General features: G+C 36.5%; 1 protein-coding gene across 1 annotated transcript in view; it reads left to right on the top strand.

Moving 5' to 3' along the window:
- The window catches only part of SNTG1 (syntrophin, gamma 1), a gene marked incomplete at its 3' end in the record, with an annotated part of 134,983 nt that overhangs the window by 45,244 nt on the left and 67,545 nt on the right, over window positions 1-22,194 (top strand). Inside the window, exons 7-10 of the mRNA XM_009069728.1 lie at window positions 5,176-5,278; window positions 6,690-6,772; window positions 11,132-11,262; window positions 17,863-17,992. Coding sequence (XP_009067976.1) covers window positions 5,176-5,278; window positions 6,690-6,772; window positions 11,132-11,262; window positions 17,863-17,992 — 447 coding nt within the window. The remainder of the gene's footprint in view (window positions 1-5,175; window positions 5,279-6,689; window positions 6,773-11,131; window positions 11,263-17,862; window positions 17,993-22,194) is intronic.

The following is a 22,194-nucleotide window of genomic DNA, read 5'->3' as shown; positions in this document are numbered from 1 at the left end:
ATAGCCAAAGTATTAATGAGGAGATGTTAAGACTTTTCAGTGTCATGGCTTCTTCCTGTTACAGAGATGTCTTCATTAGGCACTGTGCACCAACAAATGAATAGCTAGTATTGCTCACTAGATGAAATAGAAAAAATAAAGCTAAATCAAGTAGTGGTAGCAATGCTAAATAGTTTTCATAATTTCATCCATACAACATCTGTATCAACACAGTAAGTGTTACTACTATTCATTTTTAACTAGTAAAATTAAAACTTGATAAAGTTAGATGAATTTCTATGCCTGAAATCTAGGGCTTCATGGAAGATCTTGAAAATATTAAAAATCTAGGTCTTTATAGAAAAAAACCTCATGTATCTTGAATAGCCAGTGTAGGCTCTGGTAGTATAACAGATTACCACCTTTCAGTGATACAGAGAATAAGCAAATCTTTTTAATGGTGCCTGGTCATGCATTTTCTGCAGTCTGAGATGCAATGCTTTTGAAATTGTCAGGTCAAATGCAAAGACATACAGATCTCTTCTGAAGGTTAGACTTTGGAAATGTTAGGTCTACTACTGGGTTAAATTTTTGCCATACAAATACTCTGTGGATTTAGCACTGTGAATGTGTCTCACCTTTACCAAACTCTTTGTGTGTGATAAAAATCATATCGAAAATCTTTGAAATTTTTGAAATAATGTTTTTATATTTATTCAAAATTACAATTCCCTCCAAAACTGTGTTTCAGTTTAGCTTGTTAGAAATTTGGTCCATTTACATCTTTTCAGATACTTAGGACAGATGTTTCAAATATTTTTATTTGATGCAAATTTAGAGATACCTTCTCTATTAGCAGTAATGAACTACAAACCTCTTACATATATAGTTACATTTCATTAGTATTGAATTTTCAAACCATTTATACACAGTGGGAATGAGGCTCTAAGTCAAATCCAGTACTAATACTTTGTCATTTGTGGTTAGCATTGTCTTTAGTAATTTGATTGGACAAATATTATGGAAGCACTCTCTAAAATAATCACTTTGCATTTTAAAAGAAATCAATTGTGTACTAGTCACTCATCAAGTAAATAGATACTTTTAATGAAACTAAAAATATTCACTGTATTCTACCCTATGATGGAATATTTTTGCAAGTGATGGGATCATTATGGAAATTGGTGATCAATCAGCAATCATATGCAGTATCCCTAGCAAAATTAATTTTTGGAAGTTCCAGACACAGTTCTATAGTATAAGAAGGGGGAGGTGGAATAAAATTAGCATACTTGTTCTAGTGACCTCCTGTTTTTTAAATTTATTGGAAAAAATTTGGTACCACTTTTATGCTGCTGTTCAACCACCAGTATATCAAGATCTCCACAGTTCTCTATTTTTGCTATTTTATATGCTCACCTTACCTCTGAGTGGGGAAAAAAACAAAACAAACCAAAAAATGAAAACAAACCAAACCCCACTTTTCTCTCATTTGTGGATTAACGTATCAGTAGTTTAAAGAATTTAAAATAACTGTATCAAAATAGGGAAGTAGACATTGAAAAATGAGAAGAATTCTGAAAGGTTTCTAAATTGCTGTAAATTCTTAAGAGAACTTCATTGTTTGCAGGAAGTTGAAAGTAGTCTGAAGCTTTTTTTATTCTTCAGTCATTTTTATCATGCATACTGTACGTGATGGTGCTGGGAAAAAAATCTGAAGTTAGTTCCTCTGATCATCCTACCTCTAGGGTTTCTTATAAATCAGAAACCCTCCTGTAACTCTGAAAAAGACATATAAAGGATTTAGATAGTCTACTTCCTCTTGTGTTTGAAAGTAACCTTGAAGAATTTGTAGCATTATCTCTGCCAGAAATAACGAACACTTTTGTTGTCATTGATAGTACTTGATTGACAAGGTATTGGCAATCTGTATACAATAAATGTGATGGAGCTTTCTTCCAAGTAAGAGAGCAGAATGACTAAGCACATATCTATCCATTTCTTTTATCTAAAAACTACATCATGATTGAAAACTGGTTTCTTCAATGTGTTCATGAATTGACTTCAATGGTAAAAGTTCATTACTGCTTTTTTAGTGGAATACACTACCAATTCTTCAGGTCCATATGGACATACTAGAGCAGAGAAATTAATTTTTCATGAATGTACATTTTCCAACCCTGAACAAGCATACATTTATAATCACACTGTCCTCATATTAACTTTATACCTTTGCGCTAAACTGATGTTAAGCAATGAGGAAGAAAGAAGAAATCAGTATGCCAGTATCCCTGACAGTTGGTAGAATTCCACACATATTTGGAAAACTCCAGAAATTCTAACTGTATTGTATCTTCCAGACAAATTGTTTGACTCCTTGTGTTTCAAGTGGCTTGTTTTTTTTCATGAACATAATTCCACATAGCAATTAGTCACATTACTTTTGGATGTTACCTTTCTTTGCTAAAAAAGTTTGCTATTCATGAACATGACCTGTTCTGGTATACCACTAAAAACATTCTTCAGTAAAAGTAGATTTGACATTGCACCTCATTCTCTTTCTACACAGAAGAACAGCAGCATGACATGCTGTACACTTTGAATGAGGACACAAAGTAAATGAATCCTATAAGGCATATTTGATTTAAAACAGTTCAATAATTGTTCATTTCTTATGTAAAGTAAGGACAAAGAATGTAAAATAACAGCAAAGCTTTCAACGGAAAGCTAGAAAAAGACAATGAAGTAATTAAAATTCCCATTTATTCAACTAACCTTGTTTCCCAGAATGGCTTTGTTAATGACAAGAAAGTAAGTGAAATGGGATCGATAACTCATCTCCTCTTTGTAGTTATTATTACCTAGTAGTAGTTTTCTCTATTAATCTTTTACATCTCTTTGGTCTTTATTCTGCATGTCAAAGTCCGCTCACTTTGCAAATGATATGCTTCATATACTCCAAAATACACTTCACTGAAATAAGTATTGCTGATTTCAACTGAAATGTGTTCTAGCTTAAAGCTTTCATCCTAGGAGATAAAGAAGTTTGAGAGAGAGGTTAGAGAAAAAGGTCACAGTAGATTACTCATGGCATCTTACAGCCTTTACAGAGCAGTATATTATCAAGTGAAATCATGCAGACTCATGGGTTGTTTTAGTTTTGGAAGAAGAAGGATTCAGAGCAGTTTACTGTCTCAGCATCTTTCACAGATGATATCCACTTATTCTTGGGTATCTTAAAAGGCGACTTCACAAATTAAAGTTGGTATTGCTGTAACTTCTCCACTTATTTCTTCTCTGTTCCTGAGCAAAAAGGAATGTTTTTTAAAAGGCAGAGGTTTCCTGCACTTTGCCTATCGTCAACTGTCATTTCAATAGAGAATACATACCTGTATGTTTCTGTGTGACTTCTGTATAAGAGAGGAGAAGTACACATTTGCCTATAAAGGCTGAGGATACAGTATGGTTTCTCCGATGGAATTCAGGACTTCAGAGTCTTGATCTACTGTTCTGCACATTGCAAATCATCTTTCCATGAAATAAGTGCTACTTAAAAATTTTAAGATATAAAATGGATCAGAATTGGGAAGTGCTCACCAAAGAGGCTCATGTTTTAACCTAAATGATTCTCTTTCTGTTAAAAATTAAGTTTTTATCATGCAGTATGAGCTAATTAAATTTGTTGTGATGTGTATGTGTTTATGTACACACATGCATATGAGTATACAGTGCACTGCAGAATGTGCCTTGACAACCACTGTGCTCTTTTAAACAATAAAGAGCCTAAAATTTCTGATACTGAACGAAATATTCTGTTATCATATTGTTACTCCTCAGTGGCAACCAGCATGGAGTAGGAAGTACTGTGTTTCAAGGCAAAGTCAACATTTTTTCTTGAACAATCGCTGTAAGTTAACAACATAAGGCAGTGATTCCATGTGAAAGCACCCCTATGTATAGCTATACATGTGCATGTAACTAAATCTGTAGGGTAGGTTGTTGATAGGCATAATTAACAGCAATCCTTCATAAATTATTTACAAGTCCTTCTCACAAGCAGCAGCATGACAGAAGGGTTACCTGTGTGTTATCCAGCTACACAGCAGAAAGGGAGCTAGTTTAAAGTGTTTGTCTAGTATCTCACTGTGTAGCAGCTCTCCAAACACAGCTCCCAGTGAGTGGCTCTCTGTGCAGTATGAGCGCAGTCACTCAGAGGCATGGTGCAATCTTGTGTGATTTTCAGACCAAATTAAATCAGCTCTTGAAGAGTTTTGAAGTTACAGAGCCAGAGCAGGAAATGGCTGCTGTCCGAATCAGAGTTGTGTGACCTGATGCTTCTTGGGTCTCAGGTTATAAACTGATTGAAATGTTCCTCCTCCACTGTATAGTATACCATTCTGCTTAGTTGCTTTCGTGCCTTCTTTGTGCTACTTTGGGGAGGCACCTGGAGTTGCCTTACTCTGCTGTATGTTTGGGTTGTATATCAGCTGTACCACACAAAAGCTAAAGACATGAACAAGAGCCAAAGGAGCAACTGTGGCAAAATACAGGAAGGCTGAAAGCATTCACAGCTGGATAGGTGATTTGCACATTCCTATATCCAAAATGCAAGCTGCCCTTTGGCAAAACCCAAGCTTGTGCTTATCTAAGATTTAAGGCTTAAAATAGGTACCTTTCCTCTGTGTCCGTGAGGAAGATTAGGTCTCTCATCCATGCAAGAGCACTTCAGCTAAATTTAACTCTGGCTGTTGGAACGACTTACTCATAGGATTATGGCACAGCTGTGGAAACTACTGCTGTTGTTTTGGATGAGGATTTATGAGACAACTTTGGGGGGGTGGAGGGGAAATATATTTTTTAATACATACATACTAGGCTGGATGATGCCAGATCTGAAAGCAGGAGATACACAGCTGAATAGTGTCAGGGAGCAAGTTGTACAATAGCACAGGTCAAAGCCTGTGCTTTGGAGGCAAATGTTCTCCTCGCCTCATTAACTACATATGTGCTTAGAAACACAACAGACAAGCAAATAGCAAGTTTTACATCTTGCCTTTTTTAAAAACTAATGTAATTGCAATAAATTTCCAAGCAGTTATGTTCTTGTATGTGAAAGCTGTGTGGCATTGCTTACGTTTGCTGGTGCATTTTGGTGATACATTTATTTCAAGGTGTCTGTCTGTATTTTATTTCCAGGTTCAAGTCCTTCGCAACGCAGGGGAAGAAGTGACCCTAACTGTGTCCTTTCTGAAAAGAGCACCTGCTTTTCTCAAACTGCCACTGAATGAAGATTGTGCATGTAAGCATTTATTACTTGGCCAAAATAAAACTCATTCCAGTGCTCATGAGCACTTGCAGCTTCCGAAACTACTATGCATTGAGGTTGATTGACAGCAGTTTTTATAATCAGCATTGCTGCCTGAATACGAGCTGCTCCTATTGTCAGGGCTTGTGTTAACATTCACCTCAAGCAAAAATTGCTATCTTTGGTTGAAAAACAGATAACCAGGCATTTGGCTGGTGTGAATCAGCAATGTTGCAGGTAAAACAGTGAATTACAGTAGTTTGCAGTAGCTCACATCCTGATGCATAGTGTTTAATACCAGTTTTCCAGGCAGCATCAGATAGCATTTGAATCCGAAAGAGTTTTTTCTTGTAAATGTGGAAATGAGATTATGTGTATATATTTAGAGGGCTTAACTTTGCCATTTAAAATTCAGAGGCTTTGGTGGAGGTTTCTGTCCACCTAAGAATAAATTACTCTGGGGTGGTAAGTATTTTATGTAAGTCCAATTGAGTTTTAGTCAACTAGCCCCATGAGAGACACATGGGGACAGCTGTCTTCCTTTAATTATATTATATTGTAAGTGTGGATGCATAATTATAGACAGTTGTAGCATATCTAAGCATATTTATATGTCAGCCTGTGCCTTTTGTCACCACTGCTTTCCTTCTGCTTCTTGCTTCTAAGAGGGTAAAATTAATTGCTTAATTTTTAAGCAACAAAACAATAAATATTTGATTTCTGTACCTTTAGCATTTGCTTTTAAATTGCTAGGAATTAAATATACTAAATTATGAAATAGCATTTTATACAACAATTTGTTGAAATACTGTCTTTTTCTTTTGCCTACATTTTAGTGAGATAAGAAAAAATTCAGAACTCTCTATTCTTAAATAAAAACGTGTCCCAGTACATTTGTCCCTTTTATGAAAGGTTGTAGTGGCATGGAGTACCCTGAATGATACACAGAAACATGCATTTTTATGGATCCTATCATGTTACTTTTGAGGTGTAGCACTGTAATTTCCTAAACCATTACAAGAACAGTTAGAACTGTATACTCTACTAAAAGAAGCATAATCTGAGAAGTTCCTTCAAGAAAAAAACAAGAGAGAAGACACATACTTCCCTTTTATTGTCAAACTTGCAAAAATCTTTGTTGTTTTTTTTTTCTTTCTAAACAGACTATTAACTTGTTTAAACGAAGGATGAGGGGAGGCTTTCTTGAGCCTCCATTCATCTTGCAAGGTCATTCCACTCAAGCCACAGGACAGATACTGCCTGAATGGAGAAAGTAAATTAATATTATATATGATAAAAGTAACAGGGGGAGGGGGAAGGAAGAATGCATACATACACACACAAATTTGAATCACAGCATTATAGATTAATGAAGACTTTTTCTGTGAATTCATATTTGTATTAGGTGCCCCCAGTGACCAAAGCAGTGGCACATCCTCTCCCCTTTGTGACAGTGGTTTGCATCTCAACTACCACCCCAACAACACGGTAAGAACTTACATTTCCTTGATGGAATTACATGGAAGAATAATTATGCTATAATAGCTAAGTGAAAGTCCTAATAAAGCACAGCAACATGGGAGGAGCTCTAATTAACATTGGAGATAGACAGTTCCATAGAGGGGAAGAAAGAGGTGCCATATATTATGGATGGAAATTAAACTATGGCAAATTATTACAGCTGAGATTGTGCCTTGATAGATGTGATTGCTATTATTACCTGGACAGTAGGGATTTTGCAGAAGTTTTTTTTTTTTTTTCTAGTTTATTTCCACTGCATAGGAATTAAAATTCTTAAAATGAAAATATATCTATTTATAGGAAAAGAAAACTTTTTCATAATATTTTTTCATTACCTATATTGCATGTGTTACCTAAAGCTTTTGGCAAAAGATGATTTAGATGCATGTCTTTTGTGTATTTTTAAGGTGAGAGTGTTTTGCTTGTAGTAATTTACACTTAAAATCTTACTGAAGAGTGATGGCATTATGGAGCAGAATGTCTCTAGGATAAAATGCTGATCAGATGCCTTTGAAGTGCAACAAGGGCCTTAACAATTTCCTTAGGCAGAAAATGCAAAATTTCCATTATTTTATATAGTTCTAAAAGGGGTTTTGGTGAGTATTTGGCTTTATGATAGGTGAAAATATGAAAAGCACTGAATAAATAAACCAGTATAAAGCATAATTATCAAAAACATTAAAAAGCTGACTTGACTTTGCCATTTCTAATTTCTGACTTGTTTTACTTTACTTTCATATTTTGCTATTAAAGTATTTAAATAGCAGCCCAGAGATTTGAATGTCAATGCCACAAATTTAAACCTGATTATAATCTGGGAAACCTTTAGGAATTATATAGGCTTTAGGAGCTGTAATTTATAAAAAATGGGATAGCACCAATAAAATTGATATCAAAAACAATACAAATATATGCAACTAGTGCAACAACAACAAAAAAAAGACTTGTCTCAACAGCCTATATATGTATGTATGTAAAAAAGACTATGGCAGCAGATCCTAAACTTATTTATTCTGCTAGCCACTTCAGTTCTAACTTTGCTTTTATGGTAAAGCACATGCTTTCTTTTGTGAATTCTATTACTCCAGGTGTCAAAACTGATCTGGATTAGCTACAGTGTCAATTGAACTCATAATAATTTACTGAAACCAAGTGTTTTTCTTCAGTTTAAATATTTTAATCAGATATCATGAGTCTCTAATTCAACCTAAATTAAATTCTTCTGCTGAAGACCAGGATGTGGTTCTTTATCTCAGACATCCCCTTATCATAGTAACACAATGCTTTGTAAAACCAAATGAGATCTCTGTATGAAATCTTAAATTATGTACAGCTTTTATACCATAGTTCTTCCTTTTTCTCAGAATATTCTCTAGAATCCATTATGACATACAGTCATAGTCTATTTCTTAGTTTATAGTCTTGGTGATTCCATGAAAGAGAATTTTGACTCAGAATTTGGAGTAGACAAGACTGGGTTTAGTCTTTTGTCAACAGTTCAAAGAGTTATGCAGGCTAAAGGTGGGGTTAACATTTCTGTTGCAGGCATGTCTAGGCCTACAGTTTGTATCTGAACATTTCCTGCATTTCAGCTTTTTCCCCTAAGTTTAATCACAGGTGAAGAAAGGTTCCCGAAAGCAGACAGAAAACATTAAAATTTCAAATCATTTTTCAAAACAGCATCTAGCTTAGACTTCTAGCCAATTTATTTATTTTTATTGAAACTATGGAATGGTTCACCAGAGAGTCAATGTTCTAATAAGCAAACTACTTATGAAGAGCCTGCTGTTCAGCTAACATGATATTCATTGTGATATTTTCTTTCATTTACGTAAAATATATATGAACATATAAGTAAAAGTAGAGTTCAAATTGGCAAAGCTTTATAATTCCATAGATCTTAAACAAAAATCACACTCTAGAACACCAGCAGTTGTACTTAATATTTGTATTATTTATTTTATAGAAGATACCAATAGAAAAAAAATGCAAAGTTGAGATTTAAAAAATTGCAAATTATGCAGGATCAGCAGGTACAATTTTACTGACATACTGATATACTGTCACTCTGGAAGAAGACCAGCCTTCATACATACTGATATACTGTCACTCTGGAAGGAGACCAGCCTTCATCTCTTTACAACCTCCTTTCAGGTACTTGTAGAGAGCAGTAAGGTCTCCCTTTAGCCTTCTTTTCTCTGGGCTAAGCAACCCCAGCTCCCTCAGCCACTCCTTATAACACTTGTGCTCCAGACCTTTCGGTAGCTCCCTTGCCCTTCTCTGGACACACTCCCACACTAAAATGTCTTTTCTTGTAGCGAAGGACCAAAAACTGAACAAGGATTCAAAGTGTGGCCTCACCAGTGCTGAGTACAGGGGGACAATCACTGCCCTAGTCCTGCTGGCCACACTACTTCTGACACAAGCCAGGATGCCATTGGCCTCCTTGGCCACCTGGGCACACTGCTGGCTTATGTTCAGCTGGCTTTCAACCAATACCCCCTGTTCCTTTTCTGATGGGCAGGTTTCCAGCCCTTCTTTCCCAAGACTCTAGCACTGCATGGGGTTGTTGCGACTCAAGTGCAGGACCCAGCACTTCACCTTGCTGAACCTCATATAAGTGGCCTCAGCCCATTGATCCAGCCTGACCACATCCCTTGCAGAGCCTTCCTGCCCTCTAACAAATCAACATTCCCACTCAACTTGCTGTCATCTGCAAACTGACTGAAGGTACATTTGATCCCCTTCTCTGTATCATTGGTAAAGATATTAAACAGAACTGGCCCTGATACTGAGCCGTGGGGTGTGCCACACATGACTGGTTGCCAACTGGATTTATCTCCATTTACCATCACTCTGGGCCCAGCCATCCAGCTAGTTTATTACCCAGAGAACACTGCACCCATCCAAGCCATGAACCTTCAGTTTTCCCAGCAGAATTCTGTGTGAGACAGTGCCAAAGGCTTTACTAAAGTCCAGGTAGGCAACATCCATAGCCTTTCCTTCATCCACTAGGCAGGTCACCTGGTCATAAAAGATCAGGTCAAGGAGGACCTGACTTACACAAACCCATGCTGGCTGGGCCTGATCCCCTGGTTGTCCTGTACATGCTGCATGATAGCACCCAAGATAATCTGCTCCATTACCTTCCCTGGCACTGAGATCAGGCTGATAGGCTGTAGCTCCCCAGATCCTCCCTCTGGCCCTTCCCGTAGATGGGCGTCACATTTGCCAACTTCCAGCCAACTGAGGCCTCTCTGGTTAGCCGGGACTGCTGGTAAAGGATGGAAAATGACTCACTGAGCACTTGTGCCAAGTCTCTCAGTACCTTCAGGTGGATCCCATCTGGCCCCATAGACTTATGTGTGTCTCAGTGCTGCAGCAGGTCACTGACCATTTCCCCTTGGATTATGGTAGCTTCACTCTGCCCCCCATCCCTGTCTCCCAGCTCAGGGGTTTGGTACCAAATGAGCGACTGGTCTTAGGTGTTAAGTACCTCAGCCTTTTCCTCATCCTCTGTCACTATAAGAAGACACTTTTTCAGAAAAATAGCGTAATCACTAGCACTATTTTGCAAAGCATTTTATAAAGAAAGGCTTCTTGGATTTATAAAAATAGATGTTGATAATTTCACTTTTTATAAGCATTTCTCATGCAAATTTATATTCTGTAAAATACTGGTGAAATTAGACTGTAGATATTTAAATACTCATTCTTTGTAGATATGATCATAGACATGATAAAGTTCAGTTTTCATATAAGCAATGTCTTGTGTAAATAGGTGAAATTAAAATATTCATGTAGTTTAAACATGTAGTTTTGACAAAACAATTTTTATCACATGTTAAATCCTACTCACAATTGCCAAGTTTTGAGGTGATATCATAAGAACAGAAAAGTATGTAAACATGTACAAGGCCACAGAAAACAACTGAATTATGCTTGTATAGTGAATAATTTTGAGATCCCCTTTATTCAGGGTACAGGTATAAAACTACTAGCCGATGATGTGTTACTTAGTAAATACGAGCTTTTTTCATAACTAGTTATTTCATAAAAAGGATACAGTCTGTTTTCTTTCAGTTTTTAGAATAACATTCCTCACGTTTCCTCTAAGCATAGTGATGTTGAGGTTTATATAGATTTATTTTTGAGAAAAGGTTCAGAGTCTCTCCAGTGCTCACTAAAACTGATGCCAGATGATTTGGGGAAAGTGGAACACTGCCAAATGATATACAGTCTTTGAAGTATATCTCATTCTTTCCAAATCTGCTGAGTACTTGTAATGAAGTCCAGAACTAAGAATGACCTTTTAATATTTTTCAGGATACATTATCATGTTCCTCATGGCCAGCATCCCCAGGACTTAGGTGGGAAAAAAGGTGGTGTGATCTTCGATTAATTCCACTTCTTCATTCACGATTTTCCCAGTACCTTCCAGGATCAGATTTGTGCAGGTAAAGAAGTTCACAAGGTTGTCTTAGTTGACAGATACATGCCTTAGGGAGTTGCCTTGTTAGAGAAATGATATTATTAGTTCCACTGCAGCTGTCAGAAACATGAAATGTAGGAGCTCTCATAAAGGTCTGTCTAGGTCCACCTTGTTTCATATTGTGGTTTAACATCAGCAGAGACCAGATGCATGGGGAGATGTGTGATCTTCCTACTTGTACCTAATGGTCAGCACCTTTTGTAGTTTGAGATTGCCCATAGGTCATCATATTTAATACCTACTAATGTTCCTGTTCTCAAAAGCATCTTTCTAAACTGCTTTTAAATATGATTGATTTTTGCAATGCATTATAGCATTGAGCTCTGCAATGTAATTATATTTTAACATGTACTTCCTTCTGTTTGAGTTAAATATCTTGTCTGATAGCTACATTGGGTGAACTGATCTTGTTTGGGAGCAGCAACGGCTGGCTGCCCCATGGAAAAAAGATGAGCCAAGAGGGAGGGTGGTAGTGAGGCTGGACAAGGCATTGTCCATGCAGACAAGGACCCCATCCTACTGCCCCCAGTGGAGCAGCAAACAGGCTTAGGAATGGTCCATCATGGTCAGGTGGGGCTCAGGGCAGGCTGGGAAGTCAGCCTACAGGTCACATCCAAATCAGAGGGATACATGTCCAGGCACAGGTGTAGATTCACCTATACTGAGGTGACGACCAAGGGCAAGAGCAGCTCCCAAGTGAGGGGTGGACAGGCCTCCCACTCAAACTCTTCCACAGTGGCTTGATCCCACATCCCACAACCTTGCCATAGCATAGCTGGCCTCAAGCACAGGCTACCAGTCCAACACAAGGGACAAGAGGGTGGCAAGACTGTGGGTCCTGACCCTTGTATCAAAGGAAATGCTAAATATCTTGATTTACATTTTTATAACTTCAGATGACTGTCTTCTGTTTTCCAATTTGAACAGTCATTATCTCCTTTTTGGGAAGTGTTTCCATAGCTCTAACTATCCCTGTTATTCTCTCTGTTTCTTTCACAACTCTAATGTATCAGCTGTATGACAAGGTGATCAGGACTGGAAGGAGGATCCCTCATTATTTATATTAAGGCATAATGACATTTTCCTTTTTTTTTCTGTTCTTAGCTAATACTTTGTGACTGTCACTAAAACTAAGGTGGTAGTTTTTAGATAAATGTTTATAGTAACCCATGTACTTTTTTCCTTCATATTTACAGACACAGTAGGAGGTTTTATTGTTTCCATATAGCTAAGGTTATTTTTTCCCATGTGTGTTACTTTGCATGTGTTGACATTGAAATTCATTGCCATTTTGTCTCACAGTCACTGGGAAAGCTGTCCAAAGCTCATAGGGAGATTTAAATTTATGACACCATTGTGGTGGATTGACCTTGGCTAGATGCTAAGTGTCAACCAAGCTGCTCTCTCACTCCCATCCTCAGCGGGATTTGGTGGGGGAGAAAATAAGATGGAAAAAAAATATGAGTTAAGATAAAGACAGTTTAATAAAGCAAAAGCAAAGAAGATTTATTCTCTAATTCCCATCAGCAGATGATGTTCAGCCACTTCCTGGGAAGTAGGGCTTTGGAACCTGTTGTGGTTCCTCTGGAGATGTGTCATAATTAATGAATGACTTCCCTCCTCTTCCTTTCTCCAAGCTTTCATTGTTGAACAGACATCGTATGGTATGGAATATCCCTTTGGTCAGTTTGGGTCAGCTGTCCTGGCTATGTCCCCTCCCAAGATATTGTGCCCCCAGCCTACTGATGAGGAGGGAGTGTTGGAGAGACAGCACTGATGCTGTGAGAACACTGTTCAGCAAACACTGGTGTATCATCAACACCTTTCTGTCTGCCAGTACAGAGCACAGCACTATGAGGTCTGCTGTGGGGGAAATTAAATTCATCTGAGCCAGATCCAGTACAGTCATATATATGCCTACAACTTTGCATTGTTTAATATTATCATAGTAAATAAGAAGAAATTTAGAAGGAAGACAACAATATTCTGGAATTACTGTTTTTTGAGTAGTATGCAGTGAAATAGTTATGAAAGTAGCTGCAAAATCCAGTAAGGCAAGTATATAAGCAAGATCATCTCTGTTAAAAATTTTAGATACCTAGGTATTGTACAGTTTCATTTGTCATCTGCATGTATAAGAATTAATTTCTTATAGTGAACTATTCTGTGAGCTCCAGCATGTAAAATCATTAACTGGAGGACAGCTGTGTACAGGTATAGAGCACATTTGTCCATTACCTCTTCTTCTAACCAATTGGAAATATTAACTCTTAAAATTAACACAAAGCACTTATCATTTGTGATTCTGTGAGGCCTTACTAATTGTAATAAACTCTGGCTTTCCCATGTAGCCTTCATGCCTGCCATCTTAGATATGAGAGCCTGGGAGGAATAGTGTGTTATACTATGTCCTGTTGGCTCATCAGGCATTAGCAGTTGCACATTTCCTGTTCATCCATTCAAACACATGTAAAATTTCAAAATTAATGCAGAAAAGCTTCATTAATTTTTATGGAAATACTATTTTGTGAAAGAACCATCTTTTCTCTGCTGTTATGCTCACCCAGTGTTTCTATGAGTCCTATAGTCAACTGTTACCATCTACACCCAGAAGTGGGTTTATGAACCCCCCCAGAAACTGAGGGAAGAGAAGTCTTCTTCAAGCTCTGTTTGGGATTTCTGTGGGGTTAATTTTATTGTTTCTTATTGCAGCCTACTTCCTTCTCATTGGTACATGCTAAACATTTGAAAGTTGCACCAAAGCCTCCTACCACATCAGTTGGTTATAAGAGCTGTTCTGTCTTAGAATTACACTGCCTAGGTCTGTCAGACTTTTTTTTTTTACTCACAGAGCTGAAATTGAAGCGGGTTAGACAGTAGTTGTTTCACCAGTAGATCATTGTGAAGCTAAAACCAGCCTGCAGCTTTTAACTGGTAATAACAGAATCATATTTACTTGGCTACATGATCCTTATTCTATTGAGGAACAATGACTGACCCAGGGAGTCAAGGTATAAACCAAAGGCTACAATGGTTTATTGGCTGAACTGAAAGGGAACAGGATATAGTTGCCACAGAGGCAGGAGGTTTTTTGTTCAAGTCAGTGAAAGCCTTCAGCTCAATGTTTAACAATGAAGCATAAAAGGCCCGAAATCATAACAGTCAAATCTGAGATCTATTCTACTGTATACTTCAGATAAGGTATTGAATTGAACTACTCACGTGGAAAATTAGCACATATTCAACTGTTCATAGATCTAGGGTTTTAAAATTCAGTCTTCTGTATCAATAAAACACAAGCTTAAAGTGCACATTATAGAATTACAGAGATAGTTTCTTAGGTAGTAATGATATTGCTGAGTTTCAAATTTATAGAAAATAAATTTAAAAGTATATTAACACAAAAGAAAATATCTGAACTTATGTTCAGACCTTGAATAGCTACTGTGATATTTTTCACCTTCTGTCCTTCCATGTTGTCTAACATGAGGAAGTAGGAGTACTTAAAAGAAAAAGAAAAGCAGTATATGAGAGAGGAAGTGGGGCTTTCTTCCAAAAAGCATAGAACCAACATTTTATGATGCTAGCAAGACAGTTTATAAGATGGATTTAAATTACTGCAAACATAGTAAAATGTGACTCCCTCCCAGAATTTGTTATGAAATGTAGATACTTTTGAGAGACTGTTAAAAATAGCAACATTAAAGAAAGAATATTGAAAGTAATATAAGAAAGCAAAGTGAAATGGAAGCTAATTCATTACTTTTTCTGTAGTTAATATTCTCACTATGTAAAGCCCAATAACATTTTGTATTTCAGAGTTCGAAAAGGCTGATATGGAAATACATCATATCATTATCACATACAATATTAAGCCTAATAATCATGTTGTAGCTTTTCTAGTGGGATGCTTGAGACACATGAATTCCGGCGGGTATTCGTACAAAATTCTTGAAGGCATGCAGGTTAATCCTTGAAAGCTTCTTATCTTCAAATATAACTTTTGAGTTCCAGAAAGCACAGAACCTGAAATGTACAGTTGAGTAAATATTCATCTGAGCTTAACTTTTTTTGGTGTATTATAAAGTGATTAATCTACTCTTTGTTCCATTTAATACAAAACATGTATTTAATACACTATGTTTTCAGGTTTGCATGGTATAATGGACTTGGGCTGGTAGACTCATTCAAGGAAATACTGTTACAATAATCTATGGCTAAGGATATCTACTGGTCAGACACATTCAGAAGTGATTTATTAGGTAACCGTATATCTTCTGGTCTGTGCTTATTGATACTTGGGTACGAACATTATGGATGGATGGTTTTGCATCTGCACAGATCAAATTCTTAGGAACAGTAGGAATGGTCTGATGCTCCAAATGCATCAGATTCACTGACTTTGTAGTGTAAGGAACATTTTTGGATGGAATCTGGAATATACTGGGTTTTCCTTGCTTGTGTTCATGTCACACATTAATACAGGCCTTGGATTACTGCTTTAACTTGCAATAAACTGAGTAGAAACAGGGAAGCCCTGAAGCTAATGCTATTTTTCTTGAAAGAGATAATCAACAATTTTGATCATCATTCTATGCACTTCATGTAAGCATTTAGAAATATATTCTGGAAAATTTGAATTTTTATATTTTTAGCCATTTAAAATAAAGGATGTAATAAATAACTGCTAGCAACATTACCTGAAGATTCTTCAAATAAATTTTCCTCAAAACTTTATCTGAATTATTGTGAAAATGAGCCACTGAAAGAAGTCTGTCTTAGTTTGTATCTTCAGGAATTTAAAGAAAAATCACTACTTGTGTGAAAAGACAACTAAACTGATAAGTTATCTGATGGATTTAGATAAATCATGGATCCCTGCATGATTGTGTCAGGATATATAAGCCTTATCCCCCTGTAAAAGCTGCTTTTCATGATGGGTCGCTCAAAGCAAAGGCATGGATCTAGTTCATTTTTATTGCTTTTTCCTGATGGAAGAATAAACCTGTACTTGACTCAGATGCAGCAAAAACCTTTATGGTTAGGCTTACATTCTATGCAACTAGAATAAAATTCTTATTCTTTCTGATGGAAGAATAAGCCTGTACTTGACTCAGATGTAGCAAAACCCTTTGTGTTAGGCTTACATTCTATGCAACTAGAATAAAATTTCAAGAGGTAAAAGAACTGCAAACAAACAACTTTGCAAAACTGGTATCTGTCTTGAGATGTCAGAAACTGTCATTAGGGACACTCAGTTTTACACTGAGTACAACACTTACTGTGTTTGAGCCATTCTCAAAGAATTGGAATGATGTACATCCATGAGTTGATCATTAACAGTTGGGTTTGTAGCAGAATGTCAGCAGTGGAACTTGGTATTCTCTGTATGTTTAGTAATTTCTTACTCTGGAATATGGATTAATATTGAAGGGTTTTGGTTCTGAAGCCATAGACCTCTTACACTGAGTACAACACTTACTGTGTTTGAGCCATTCTCAAAGAATTGGAATGATGTACATCCATGAGTTGATCATTAACAGTTGGGTTTGTAGCAGAATGTCAGCAGTGGAACTTGGTATTCTCTGTATGTTTAGTAATTTCTTACTCTGGAATATGGATTAATATTGAAGGGTTTTGGTTCTGAAGCCATAGACCTCTGAGCAAGGCTTACTCTGGAATATGGATTAATATTGAGGGGTTTTGGTTCTGAAGCCAGAGACCTGTGAGCCTTCCAAGGGCTTTTAGCCAAGAAAGCTATTTACTGAAGAAATTACTGCTTTAGCATCTGAAAATTTTCTCTTGTTCTGTAATTGCTCAGTGCCTGACAGTGGAAGGTCAGTCTATAATGCATGACAGATTACTGTATACATGCCCAGATTGGTGCTGAGGTAGAGGCACCCAGGTGTACACTGCTTTTGTCATTTGATGTCTCTTGACATTCCAGTGTATTTTTGCAATTATCTTATATTCAAAAATGCAATTGGAAAATCATTAATGCTACCTGATCAATTTTGAGTTCTTCAACTTTTCAATCAGTAGTTTAGAAGAGGAACAAAATTCTGTAAGAAAAAGCAGCCAACGAGAGGTGTCCAGACAGTAACCTTACTATGTTTAAACAATGTATTAGAAAAATGAAACAAAGGTGTTTAGACAAAGGTACTGGTATTAACTGAATTTCACAAGTGATTGCCTACATTCTCCAATGTGCACTTTCCTTTTCTGTCATCTGCTGTATTAAAATGCTAAGCAATTGTTATGCATTAGCTATTTCACTTGTTTAACTTCTGAAGTCATGCAGTCTGTTGATCAAGGTTCTGTGGTACTAGTCTATGGAATTTTTATATAGCCTTATGGAAGCTTAATATAGTCTGAGCTGACCTTTTAGCATGATTGTTTTAATATGTCAGGTATTTATAAAACAGGAAAACCAGCGTTTTGTCAGTGTTCAGTGGCTGACCTTCATCGTAGTTGAAAGAAAAGCATTTCTACAAGTATTGTTAAGATGATATGCTGGAACAGATGAAATTTTCCTCTGACCTGATCTGTTATGATATGTCTATAGGCAAAATGCGTTCCAAGTAATTGCTGTGGATGGGGTTTGCAGTGGAATAATTCAGTGTCTCTCTGCTGAAGACTGTATTGACTGGCTACAAGCAATAGCAAGTAACATTTCCAACCTCACAAAGCACAATGTAAGTATGGATCCAAGTAAGCCAGAAGGTTTCCCAGTCATTTTTGATTATAACTGTCGTAAAAGCCTAATGGGTTCACACACAGAATTATCTGCATATAAACAATGCTTGAGGCTGTCTGAGAGAAGTCAACTCAAGTTTGTCATCAAATCAGACTTTGTGAGAAATCATTGAATGAGAAAATATTCTTCCCTACAGTTGTATAGTTCATGGCTATCAGATTTATATGCTTCTTAGCAATACCAACTAGGATTAGGAACATGCAGAAGGAAACCAGGTGTGATGGGTGAACACATATGAAAGAAAAAAATTATGTGCTTTCTTCATAGTTTGAGAAAGCACATCGATATAGAGACTGGTATAACCAGATCTGAATTAGACTTTAGGTCTGTTTAGGCATCATTTAACACAAGGAGAATGGCAAGGTGCTTCTGTGGTATACATACAGATGTTCATTATCAGCAATGATTAAATGCATCTATTCTTCATGCACTGTATTTTTATGACGTGATAAAAGTGGGACAGATATTTCTTTTTATTGAAGTAGGAATAAATGTTATACAAAGGTTTTGCCACACTGCTAGTAAGTTTGATTGAAAAGTCTTCTGGACCTGCCTGGGATGTATTTTGCGTTTGATAGAGCACATGTAGTCTTCCCTCTAGAAGTCTGTCTAGACTCTAGAAGTCTACGTTTCCTGGTTTTCCTCAGAAAATACAGAACACATGGGTAACTCCATTATTTTTAATTGAGTTATAACAAGGAAGCCCTTGAGAATTTAATTTATATTCTCTCATATTTCCTTAAGTCTGCTTTAGCTTCCCAAATCTGTCTCTGAATTTGCTTTTGTTTTAAATACAGGGAGCACATTGAAGGAAGTTGTATTTCTTGGAGATTTATAATCAAGATGCAAAACTATGTTCCATCTGGCAGCAATATGTAAAAGTCATTGTATTATAAAAATGTGACAGACATGAATTCATCCACCATCTGCAAGCTTCCATGCAGTACTGGCAAACTTTATGGCTATTTATTCATCCTTAAGATTCTATTGCTATATGGAACCTTTCTAGTCTCACTGTGCATCCTGACAATTGAAGCTGCTGGTTCTTTTCTCTTGCCATCTTTAGTTCAGTCTCTTAATGGTTCTTACCACCTGAATCAGTGTATTTATTTGCTTATAACAGTAGATGGAGGCAACTAAATTTTATCTGATAACATTTTATGTAGCTCTGATGAGACTATGATTATGGTTGCTTAGGGCAACTTGAATTTCGGTAAGGCACTGTTATTACATAATTTGTTTTCTGACTTTGATTCTACGCTGGATTCCATAAAAATACAGAAAGAATATCTAATGCTTTATGAGAGGAAAACAGTACATTATGCAACTACTATGCCAATCTTTGTACTTACTTGATACCAAAGACATCCTGTAAAGTAATTCTGAGAGTTAGGGCTTATGACAATTATCCATGAATGTATATTTAGAACTGCCCTACTTGTTCATAGCCCATATGAATTTATGGAAACCAATGAGACTCCCTTTCCTGTAATATACTTTTCTTTTAAATTGTCACTTGCCAGAAAGAATTAGTTATTTGACAGCATATGTGATAAGTGAATATAAGAAACATTAGGATCACGGAGGGGGCAAAAAACCCCACACTGTTGCTCAGAACAATGATTAGATGTGATTAGAAGTCCCTATGTTTCCTTTATTTGCAAGATGGTTATTGACATACGCATACTGTTGATGTTAGCATTTTTTCCTCCGAGAGGCATTTAGTCACAGTCATTCTCTCTTACTGTGGCATCCAGTGCCAAAGAAACCAAGAGAGTGAAAGCATTTATTTGAATTTTTGGGCAAAGTGACTGATTTTTGGTTTCAGTTAACTTATTTCTCTCTAGGAATTAAAGAAAATAATTTGTTTCGTATAAATACCATGTATCTCATAGAAATGCAACTTATATGCTCTTTAGCACATCCACCTTTTGAAAGAGAAGGAAGAAGATGCAAACAAGAGACTGTAACAACTAGATTGTTTCTGAAAGCATTTCCTTTGACAGTGTATCAAACTTTGGCTTTGTAGATTTTGGTGGGATTTCTCTTGCTTAACTTTATAGATGTCTTAAATCAGAGTGTCTGAAGAGTGATTCTTATGATTTACTTTTGACATCTATTTTATAATGAAATTAGTTCCCTCAGGACATGACTTTCTTTCCTTTGACTGGTAAGGGACCCTGGGGTGGTGAGTTCATACTTGATACCTAGGGAGATATACATATCCTGTCATTGTGTCTTGGAGGGACAAAAATGAGTTTCTCTGAATAAATCTGCCAAAGAAATGTCTGGATATTTTTGACAAAAAAGCGAACTAGTCTCAGTCAGAAATACTGAATTATTTTTGTTTTTCACCCACAAGCTGGCTTAAAAAAATTTAGTTGATGGTTCAAACCCCACGAATATGTGTAGGAATAGCATGGCCTATGTTCCGATATGTATCTTACAGTTGTGAAATATGGGTCCTTGGCTCTGTTTGAGCGTGTAGTTTGATGAAATATTTGTAAGGATAATTTCAAAAACTCTTCTGTCATGATCTAATATGTCCACATCTGGCACAAAGGTGGTATGACTCAATTGCAGGATCATCAGTGTAGCTTGTATCTACCAGAGAGCAAGAAGATAGCAAAAATTCAGGAGTAGAAGCAAACCCAAAATGCCTTGATATCATCATCTTTGAAAGTCAGTGTTGCTAACTGAACAGAGGCAGGAAGATGGTGTCTGCAAGCAGAAGCATTTTTCCTGCAGTGATCAGACTACCTATCATTATACAACATGAGATAAAGCTGGTATTATTATGCAACAAGATAGTTTCAGTCTTAATGCACAGATACAGAAAATTACGTTCTGACTATTAAGAATAGATTAAAATAAATCATTATGCTGACTAAGGTAGTCTACTTCAGATTTTCTTCAAAAGACAGCCTTCTGGTATGCCCTCTTTTTCTTTGTATTCAGGAAATGAGCACTAGGGTCCTCCACTGTTTTAAGAATACTGAGAGTAATACTGCTAATTTTAATTTCGTTTGCTCCCAAGAAACACTTTCTCATGAGATTAAATATATCCCTTTAAAATTAAAAAACATGAATTGACTTGTACATTGGTATGCAACCAAAATGTATACTATGTAAATGCTTATTGGAAGCAACTTAATATCACACTGTAATTGATAATGTGATGAAGCCATAAAAAACATTCATTTCTGAAGATGGGTTCCTCTCCCACTTGAGTCACTTGTGTTGCATCTGTATTTAAAATTCACCAGTTTTATCAATAGACTCAAAAACCAGAAGGGTTATTTTAAACCTGAAGTTTAGTCTAAGCAATCTTGATACTGAAGTTCATGTGCTGGAATCTGAATATGCTAAATTGAACCTGGGCTCGGGAACTCTTAATTCCTCTATGAATCTCTTTTACATCGTTTTGTTGCCAATTTGGATAGGAGGCCAAAGACAATTAAAAAGGGAACAAGCTGCTGCTTCTATCTTTTTTTGCTAATGCTCCAAGTAGGAATTTTCAGTTCAACTGTTCAGTTGAACTATTTGCCTTTCCATGAACTTTTAAACTATATTAATTTCTGTGGTAATTGATACTGATTTCTATTCTTTAACATCTGTTTTATTAAAGAATCATATGATGACAGTATCCAGTAAGTCACATAACTTTTAAAGAAATTACACTCTGGAAAAGTCTAAGAAAATACTCAAAAATCACATGCTCTACAAAAAACCACCAGTTCATGTATGTCCCTAATTTATGTGTTGCAATTTTAAAGGGACTCAAAGGCAAAATCTTTAATGACTTTAGTAGAGATGAGATTTTACCCAGTGTCTTTTTCAAACTTGACTCAATTGAAGATTATTTGGGTGCCACAATATTCTATTCCAGTGCTGCCAAAAGGGAAAAAAAAAGTCAGACATTTTAGTTCTTTGTAACAAAAGAATAATAAAAATCTATATTGGAGTTATCATCTTCTAGGATATAGTTTTATAGAATCTTTGGGGATTTATCCTCCCGGGTCAATATTTGCCACTCTCACCCATTGCTTTCTCTGGCAGGTTTTTCTGTAGTGAGGGCGATGATATTTCTTTTCCCATTCCTCTTCCATCATTTCTGTGGGAGACACTGCAACAGTTACA

This window comes from Acanthisitta chloris, unplaced genomic scaffold (genome assembly GCF_000695815.1).
Source record: "Acanthisitta chloris isolate BGI_N310 unplaced genomic scaffold, ASM69581v1 scaffold6612, whole genome shotgun sequence".
NCBI classification, from domain to species: domain Eukaryota; kingdom Metazoa; phylum Chordata; class Aves; order Passeriformes; family Acanthisittidae; genus Acanthisitta; species Acanthisitta chloris.
Note: the sequence above shows the minus strand (reverse complement) of the source record. Positions and strands in the feature narration are given on the sequence as shown.